At 32.4% G+C, this 10,716-nt stretch overlaps 1 protein-coding gene across 1 annotated transcript; it reads right to left on the reverse strand.

Moving 5' to 3' along the window:
- Positions 1-5,208: 5,208 nt before the first annotated feature.
- On the reverse strand, positions 5,209-10,422 carry LOC106313548 (protein NRT1/ PTR FAMILY 4.3). The gene is made up of 5 exons (XM_013751383.1): positions 10,061-10,422; positions 9,627-9,844; positions 8,601-9,041; positions 6,615-6,742; positions 5,209-6,228 (listed from the first exon to the last, which is right to left on the reverse strand). Exons 1-5 carry the CDS (start codon positions 10,215-10,217, stop codon positions 5,394-5,396), a joined length of 1,779 nt encoding a protein of 592 aa, XP_013606837.1. The 5' UTR covers positions 10,218-10,422; the 3' UTR covers positions 5,209-5,393.
- Between the last annotated feature and the right edge of the window lie 294 nt (positions 10,423-10,716).

Raw genomic sequence — 10,716 nt, forward strand, 5'->3', positions numbered from 1 at the left:
TGAGCATAGTTTTCTATTCGTTTTATAAGTTTCTATCTATTGTTTAATGTTGTGATGTTGATGACTCATACTTTACACTATCTAATTCATTTTATAAGTTTCTATCTAAGATTCGTTTATACCTTCAAATATATTACATTTTTATAATACAAATTTCTGAGCTTATAATAACATTCACCCCTACAAAAGTTTTGCTATATATTTAATGAATTGATACTACTCATAACAACATGTTTAGTACACCCTAAAATCAAACTCTAACCCTTAAAACATATACTCTGTACCCTGTATTTAGTCAAAAATATAATCACTTCTGTTTAAATTCCATATATAAAATAGTTCCTGAAAACCTTGATATGTTAACCAAAAACTATTTTTATGATTGAATTTGAATTTTAGGTATTATGTAATAGTATTTTGATGGAATAAATTTTTATTTTAAATAGATGAATATTAACCAAATCTATATTTTATTAGGTTGATTTGCATTCAGAAAATATAGGACATTCCACAACTTCTAATAATATATTCCTTAGCTAGGAATATCAACACTAAATAAATCATTAATTACTTGGTATTTTTATTTAATTTTCAAAATATTAATATCCACCAAATATAGAAACTTTAATATCTTCTAACATTTAACGGGATATTAATATCTTGATTATATTAAAAAATATATATTGCAAAATCTTAATTATTTACCCTCCATGCATAATAAAAATATATATTGCAAATCCTAATTTAAGATCCCATCAAACATTTTTTTTCTACCGACCTTAATGTGTTATATAAATACAACCATGTTCAAGCTTTAACACACTACACATCATCTAAAGCAGAAAAAAAATCCATAGCCATGACAGTTACTAGCCTCAACAATGTCAAATCTTTCATACTTGGAAGCAGTCTGGTCGGACGTTGGATACTTGGATATCATATTTTCTGTTCAGAATATAAGTTCACACAAACATAGCTCTGATTATAGTGTCATATAGAAGATAACATCTTAAACAATTCGATTTTCATTCAACAGAGTGTTTTTTTCAGACAATAGTTTATATCTAAACTATTAGAAGAGAATGATTCTTAAAAACTTAAACAAAGTCGTCCGACTATTTCATTAAATTTAACTATTTTTTTGGTCTTACCTTATATTACTCTAATTATATAAATACTTTACATAATTTAAATGAACTCATTTATTATTTTCTCAAAATCTATTATATATTTACTCTAACAATAAATCTCCATGAATATATGATAGATTATTCAAACATGTTTACAGATGACGTAATCATATTACCACATATAGTTCCATTAATAGTATAAATCTTTTTAGTTATGTTTAATATAGGTTGTGATGGAGAATCCTCTGGTGTATAATAATTTTTTTTCATTTTTACGTGAATTAGAATTTAGAAGCCTTAATGTCAACTATTCAACTATGAAACATTAATTTAATTAATTACATGCAATCATTTATTAAGATTTGACTTGGGTTGGAGATTTAAATGGAATTTTTTGTGCAATAACACGAATCATTAGATGATTTTTTCGCTTTCCAAGTTTATACCTGGTGTATGTCAAATCTTGAAGTTTCATCTGTAAAGGGCAAAAAAAAACATGTATCAAAATAATGTTTTTAAGTATGAAACATGAAGAGAGGCTGCAAATTAGGGTTTATAAAAGGGAGACACGAGGAAGAAGATGAAGAAATTTACAAAATTGTCATTCATTTAAGAAAAATAAATAAATAAACAAAAAAAACATCTCAAGTGCTCGAACCCTGGTGGGCAGCAAGAGATAAAACGTACTCGATCACTGGGACACCGTAACTAATCGCAGAAACTTGTCAAAGTATATAAATATATTGATATTTCAAGTTTTAAACGGTATCCGGAACCAATCCGTAACCGGTGCTATCCGACCCGAAACCCGAACCGATTTTTTAAGTACCTATTGGGTATAAAATTCATTTATCCGAAAGATTCAGACCCGATCGGATCATACCCGAACCCGACCCGAATATCCGAAGTCCCAGGCCTACAACTCATTATCTTTCCAAGAACCATCTGTAAATCACCAACACCCTGGAATTGACGGGAGATTCAAAGCCTCTACATGTTGTGCTGTTCTCTGTGTGTTCAACACTTGTGCTTCAGCCCAAAGTGTTGATTTTGTTTCCGAAAATTTGAGCATTTCCCTATGACCAATGTCAAGATTACTGAAAACTTTGTTATTCCTTCATTTCCAAATGTACCATAGAATCCATGCAAATTGATGATCATCCATTTTGGGATGAAGTCTCGAGAATAGATGATCTATATTTTTGAAAAGAGAACTTGTAGAAAAAATAGCTGGAGTTGATGGTATCTGTGAGAGGGCCCAAACCTGACGCGCTGGAGGACATTCTAGAAACACATGATTTATCGATTCCTCTTTAGCTCCACATATGGCTCAACATATATCCTCTTGTAGCCCTCTCGCTTGCAGATTTTTCTTGACTGCTATACACTCTGATGCCAATTGCCATAAAAATGTTTAATCTTTGGTAGGCACCGTACTTTCCAGCAGAACGCTTCAGAATATCAACTGTGGGTCCAAACACTACTTGTGGTTTTTCCTTGTCTGGGTAAACTCGTTCTACTTGGTAACCTGATTTGACCGTTTATTTCCTTTTTTTTTTATGAAATGATATTCATCTCTATCCACTATATGAGTCATGCTCAGTGATATGCTTTTTATGAGTTTTACATCCTGAAGGTCCACTAAATCCCGAATTGTCTGTGAGTTCTAAGTTCGCGTAGCTGAATCAATGAGAGAGTGATCTATAAGGTCAGGGTAACTGTTATGTTGGTTTTTATTTGATGGTCTCGGACGAATGGTCGGGAGTCCGTGATCATTCCATATAGAAATAGTTATCACATTAAGATTACTGCATGATGCTAAATGAACATCAAACCCTAGTTATAACATCTTCATATGGAAACAACCAACAAAATAAAGTATAATCCTGGTACAACAGTCTGATAATTCCATCATCTTGTCTAAGATAGACTAGATCTTATAACACTTGGTATACACCTACGCGGCCCCATATATGGAATTGGCTTGAGATTGTTTTTTTTGCGTTTCGTACGTTTGATTGGAGATTATCAAAATAGATCGTCAAGTAAAAAATAAAAGCAGGGTTCCAGAAGATTCAGTGCCTCTATATTTTTACAGACATAATATTTTTTTTTATTTACAAACATAATTTAAAGATACATTTTAAAGATGAGGTAGCCACTGTTTATACATTTGAACAGAAAATATATCTGTACAAATAGTAGAAACTGCAATTTACAAACTCAAGAGCGGCAGGAAATTATTGAAAGGGATCACAAATTATGAAACCCACTTCTTGTAATAACTCTATAGTTGAAGGAACTGTGTTGGGTGGGAGATTGTACTAATGCCAACAAATTGGGAGACAAATTGATCAAACATTTAACCATTGATGAGTAAAGTAAAGTGAACATAAAGAAACTGTTAGTACATAGTGGACAAAGGGAAGGAGAGCCAATCTTTAACACCAAACATGTTCCAGACATGTTTCTTACCATTAGATTGTGTGCAAATTGAGAACATCATTGAAGAAAAATGAAAATTTATCACTTTTCATCGTGTTCCTCTTCTTTTTCACCTTTCTTGAATTTACTTTTGTTGGAAAGAAAATGTTGGTGTTGTGTTTCCTGTTTGTGTGCTACTGTTCTGTGACACTGACAATGATTCCCTAAGTTTTAATACAGAACATTCAAGTGTTTTCTTAATCTGTCCTATTTAATATTAATTCATTTAGTAAGGTTTAGACTTTGAACTTTTTGCATCAAAATACTTTTTTTTTTGTCTAACCAACAATCGAATGAATTCTTAGTTAGCATGACAGTCCTTTTGCACATGCAAATTAGAGCAGTTGGACATAATCTAAAATTCTGAAAAATCTATGAAACTATAGTAACAAGTTTAGAATGGTTGGGCATAGTCCTTGATTAATAAATACTTTCGCTTTATCCTATAATTTTAAATTTTTGGTGATGTGTCATGTTTTGACATAATTTAACAATGTTTTTTAAAGTGTTTTTGAGTATATATTGAGTCGTTAATCTTTTTGAGTATTACAGATATGAAGTTAACTATGGATAGAATATGGATCACTTTGAACAAAACATGCTGAATGGAGTGCAAGTAGAGATTTTCCTGCGAAGCAGTTGGTCTAGAATAAGCACACCCGGATTATGAAAAGAGCATGCGTTCCTCAAACCCAAATTTTTAAGGAAGCTTTCAAGTATTCCAGAATTTCACCTAGGAATCTTCATTTTTCACCAGTAGCCGCCAACATCTTGCAATATATCGTTTTTATTGTTATTTTCAAACTAAGTTAGTTTTCACACATATTTTTGAAGAGAGATTATAACTTTGTAAATTTCAGGAAAAAAAAAATCTGTATATATTTTGGAGAAGATTTCTAAACTCTCTATGCTTATTATTATTGATTCATACATGATTTTTTTCCGTTTTCTGTTGCTGTGATTTTTGCTATCACGTCTAACTAGTCTTCTTGTTAGGTTTAGAAAATTCAAAGGATTCTGGAATCATTGAACTAAACATAGCTAGTGATATATCTTCGATTGTGTTTCCCTATTGTTAACCTTAATATTGAGAATAAATTGATAATTTAGTCTCTGAGTTTAGATTGCATATATTTATCAAAAGTGTAACATGTTACTATAAAGAACATAGGTGAGCGATTTGTCTTTAACCAACGAAAATTGATGTGTGGCAAATCGTGAATATATCAAACCCGCGTGCTCATTACTGCTTGTCTAGAATTCTAGGTTCAAACGATAATTTAGATCGTTGCATGACAGTGGATCGCTTGTAATTGATATTTGAGTTTGAGACTTGCTTGTTAATCGTTCTCTGAATAATTGTTTGGTTCATGATCTATAAATTCTTGCAATACACCCTTAACCTAGCACCTCGTTTATTTTTTTTCATATCAATTTCATTCTTGTTTATTTACTGTTTTCGCAAACAAATCAAACTGCTTTTGTATTAGCTTTATTTCACTCTGAAAGAACTGTATATTGTAACTGTGGGTCTCTGTCAATTCAACCTTAAAATTCTACATCGACATATCGTTCGATTGTTGTAATGTAAACTTTAGTTTAATTGGTGTGCGTATACACGTAGTAATATCAATTTGATACCGCTGCCAGGGACCATTTGCTTTTCTATATAAAAATGATTACAGGGAGTGACGTGAGACTATGAAATCAATGTGCTACGTCACTAAACTTATTCATATTAATTATATGCTGAGGTTTTAACATGTAATATGCATCAAGCTAAATGTTATCATCTCCCACCACATTAGAGTTGTTGCTTCTCGAAGACTTAATGTTCCAACGAGACCAGAAGAGATAGCTAAGAAAGTTCAGTAGACTGAGAACCGCTAAAAGCCAATAAAACAGATCGAGCCTGTCCTTGTTGAGATCGTTGTCCCCTAGCCACCCTTTAGAGTTGACTGACGTGGAAGTTATCTTGTTCACGATCGAAACGAGCACAGAGCTGAAGTAAAACCCAAAGGAATACGAACAATAAGTAAAAGCCATCAGGAATGACTCCATGCCCTTTGCAGATTGTTTGTAAAAGAACTCAATCAATCCAACGGCAGTAAACATCTCGGAGACCCCAAAGATCAAGAACTGCGGCGTGATCCAGAAGATACTCAAGATTCTACCGTCAAGAACTGACGAGTCTCTACGTTTCTTCTCGAGCAAGGCGGCTGAAACCATGGAGAAAGTAGAGAGGAACAGTCCAAATCCTATCCGAGTCAATGGAGTAATGCCTGAGTTTTGTCCCGTGAACTTGCGCGCAAAAGGAACGAATAGAGAGTCGTAGAGAGGGACGAGGAAGATGAGCATAATGTAAGGGATTGCTTGGAGTGAAGCCGGAGGAATGTGGAAGGAATTTGAGAGACGAGTGTTCATGGAACTTCCTTGTTGAACCGAGAACGTTTGGAGCTGAGCTAAGATCGTGTTGAAGACGATGGTGCTTGCGAAAATTGGAACAAGTGAAATTAAGGTTTTGACTTGCTCTACTTGTGATACCGTGCAAAGCGTCCATGGACTCTCCTTTGTGTTTGTTTCTTGGACTTTGATGCATGCCTTGTCCAAGAACCTGCCAATAGTACATAAAGGTTTTATATATTTTCACTGATTTCATGAAACTTTGTGTTAGCTTGAGACTTCTTTTGTTTTGTTCTTAACACATTTTCGCATTGTTATAAAATAATATTAATTTTCTGTAATATGTATGGATGAGATTTTTGTTTAACTTATGTGGTAAAAGGTTTAGTAATGATTTTTGATTAAAACATTTAAACCCTTTATTTGGAAAAAAGCACATGTAATTAAACGCAAATGTAAACACGTACAGACCAAAATCTTTCTATGGAAGTTGTGGTTTGATTTGGTCTGATAAGAATGGATATATATAACACCAAAACGACCAGAAAGTTAAATATCTGTGAAAGAAAAAGTGAAATAATGAGTTCAATGCAAGACCTGAGACGAGGAGTGTGTGGTAAAGTGGATGAAGGTACAACGTCATTTGAGGCATGATTTCCGCCATGAAGCATTATTGGGTCTGAGGGAGCCACAAGCTTTCTTTTTGATATGGCAGCCACAACAACCTGAGATGGAACCACTTCGTATTATTAATAATTTACCAAAAAATATACATATAACTTTTATCAAAAATTATTATTATTGATGTATATCATGAATAATATATTATCATGTAAATATATGTATTTAATACGTTTGCTGACTACAGAGCTGATATCATTATTGTTTTTTCAAAGAACCATAACTATACAATTATATATTTATTTTGTTATCAACAACAAAAACGCACAATTATAATGTTTTATTTCAACAGCAGCTTTTCTCTTTTTCATGAGTCAGCATGTGCCAAACTATTCTAGCATTGTCTTGTCTACACACGTGTGAGTAACTGAGTACGTAATCAAAATTCCTCACTTTGATACCTTTCTTGATACCTCTATGTATGTTTTAATTGTTTTTTAAGGAAACCCAGGTGGATCGAATTTCAAGAAACACAATATATAATTTGGATTTTTGTAAATAACCTATGTAAAATGTTTTAACACGATCGTATGAGTACTTCAATTACTAAATTTTATCGTATCGACTAAATTATTTTTAAGAACCAATTTTGTTTTCCCAGCAATAATACCCTAATTTTTGTAAATATTACACACAAAAACCAAAATAAAATATATTTTTGAATATATATATATATATATATATATATATATATATATATGTAACTCATCTACTTTTACACACAACAGGTATAATTAAATTAAATAACAATGATTTTAAATGATGATGGACGGTTAGAAAACTAGAACGTTATTATTAAATATTAGCTGTAAATTTTGAACAATACAAATTTTGGCAAAAATAAAAACATTGAGACAGTGAGTGGACTATGTAATATGTGATAGCTACATTTATTTTGAGAATTAGTCAGATGATAAAAGCTTGGATCACTAGTGTAAATAAACAGTAAAAGCTAAATTCTCGTATAGTGCGTATCGTTGACGGTTCAACAAGGAAGTTCCATGAACACTCGTCTCTCAAATTCCATGAACTACATGTAAACTGTTATCACATAATTGCAAGTTTTGTCAAATTCTCGTATAATTGCAAGTTTTGAAGAAATCATATGTGTTTGACAAAAAAAGAAGAAGAAATCATATGTAAGCGTCTTTTTTGTAGGACTACATGTAAACTGTTACTATTCCTTCGTAATACTAGTAGTTAGTCATAATAACTTATATAAGTGCTGGATATTTATTATTATCCGTTGATATAAGTCAACTATATTGTTTATTTATATGTGTGGATGATCTTAAGCTTTGATCCATAATATATGCTCATGGTCCAACTCCAGTGGACTTAAGTATAATATACGCATGCAGACAAATTTGAAAAACAGATACGTCTTATCAAATTTTTGTCTATTTAAACATATATTTTCTTATAACTCAACTGAGGTAAAACTTCCAAAAAGACTGTGTGCTGAGTATAGTACAGTATGCTTAGCTAGGGATTTATCTATCTAAATAAAAACCCATTATGATTAATGAATATGTCTTTCCTGTGTCAGACATACTCTATCAAAGAAATCTAGGTTCACCTAGTGACTGATTTTTTTTTTAGTTACAATTAGACTTGGAGGTGCACACAAAAAGAGTTACAACTAGACTTGGAACTACTATTAATCTCGATCTTTCGTTATTAAAGACAATATAATAATTTTATGTAAGACAAAATCTGATAACTTATATAAGTTTTTTTTCTTTGTCAAAAATTTTGTAAGCTTTTTTTTTTGAAAATAACATATATAAGTTTTTTTGGGGAATATATATATTTGTGATTCCATTTTTATCCTAAAATGAGTCAATATTTTTGAGTATTCGAATGGTATACGAATTGTTAATAAAAAAAGTCAAAACTAACTTGGGCAATGGGAGTGAAGAGGCTTCGACGTGGACGTTTGTTACGAAAAAACATAGTGCCGGAGACTAAGCTAATGAGGCCTATCGTCATGGCTGCAGCAGAGACTCCAAATCCAACATCCATGCCCGAATGAGTTTGGACCCAAACGAGGAGAGTTAACGCGATAAGCTCGCCCATGGAGAAGGCGAAATAGGCGGCATTGAAGTAAGATGAGAGCCTTTTAGATTGTTTAGGATGTGACTGAGAGAACTGGTCCGCACCGTGAGCTATCATGTTTGGTTTCACACAGCCACTTCCTAAAGCCACCAAGTAGAGTGCCATGAAGAAGAACGTTGCCTTGAAACCTTTTGCTTCTTCACATGAGCTTTGGTCTATAAGTGGGTTACACTTTGGTGGCTTTAGTTGAGGTAAATGTGCTTGTACTGATAATAGTATGAAACCCTAGGAAGACAGGTGGCAGTAAAGAGTTAAACACCAATTAATTAATAATTAAAAAGTCTTCAGAATTATAAACTTTGATCTTAAACATTGATATATCATCAATTAAAGTTACATTGAATTTTCTCTTAGAAAAACAATTAAAAAGTCTCAGAACTAGAAAATTGATCTTAAAACGTTTTTAACTTGCTTTTATCTTAAACACTAACTAATGATGTTAAAGTTCTTATTTCTTTCTTTGTAGCAATGACATATTCGTGAATTAATAAACTTTTTTTTGGTGCAAAATAAATAATAAATAACAAACTTATATATAAAAGAGTACACACCAAAAGCATGCATGGACGTATACACGTAAATAGTTACGTCACTATATATATATATATCCAAATATATATAATAGGGGTCCCATGTTTGTTTCGGAATGGAAACCATAGAACTCAGAGCATGATTAAACTCGGGTTCTTAGGATGGGGTTCCGCTAAGAACCCTAGTCTAAGAACCCTAATCTAAGAACTCCGGATTAATCATGGTCTCATTGATCTATATATATACTTTTATGTAAATAATAGGAGAGCATAGACATACAGAAAGCTCAACGAAGCCAAAGATGAGCATGGTCCAGAAGCTGCCGAGAAAGGCGTCAGAGAGGTAGCCCCCGAGGAGGCCGAAGATAAAGATTGTGCCGACAAAGTTGGTAACAATATTGGCCGCTTTAGACAAGGGGAAATGCATTTCGTTGATAACATATGTTATAAGGTTGTTCCCTACTGCTGCTATCCCCATTATCTCAAAGGCTTGTAGTCCTTAAAAACATAATTAAAAATCACAAATCTATAAGCCATAGAATAATTATGAAATCTTATATTGACCAAGGTCCATGGAATAAATAATTATGGTTAGTGGGACCATAAATTGGATAAGCTGGGTTCTTATCGACCAAGACACTAGTATAATATGATCCATCACCGGTTAGAAACAAATCTTTAACACTAAATTAGTTTTTGAGAGAGAGAGAGTACCCAGAACAAAGAGAGCAGCTCTCGTTCCACCATGCTTGGGGTTGGATGGTCTTCCTCTCCAATCAACACTTTCTTCTTCAGTCAGTTCCCAGTTATTCATTTCATTACTAATCTCCTCTTGTTCCCATTTTTTACTTTGATTGTTTGCCTCTTCCATCTCTCACAAACCACACAGACTATCAAAAGTTTCTCTCTCGATATTTATGCTTTAGCTGTGAGAGAGAGGAGAAAGAAAAAAAGATTGGTTATCAATTGGTTTATGCTTTAGTTTCTTAAAGACAAATAGAGTTGGCCGATTGGCCCTTCAATTTATAATAGAGTAAAGATGAAGGGAGGGAGCCAAAGTCATTGACTTTTTGGCCTTGTGTATTCAACCACAATTATAGTTTTGAAATTCAACAATATATTTTGACTTTTAAATACCCCACATCTTCTTTTTTTTATCCACCTAATAATTCAACACACATTCAACTTTCTACTTTTTAATTGTTTTGTTTAATTATATTCAACACCATATCTTACCATCTTCATTTCATATACTATTTTACTATATATTATTGTTAACTAAAATTAAATTAAAATAACTAAAAGTTTTGAAAATTATTTTTCAGAAATATAATTAAAGAAATTGTGTTAAAAGAGTTATTGTTAAGATT

The sequence above is a fragment of the Brassica oleracea genome, chromosome C9, assembly GCF_000695525.1.
Source record: "Brassica oleracea var. oleracea cultivar TO1000 chromosome C9, BOL, whole genome shotgun sequence".
NCBI classification, from domain to species: domain Eukaryota; kingdom Viridiplantae; phylum Streptophyta; class Magnoliopsida; order Brassicales; family Brassicaceae; genus Brassica; species Brassica oleracea.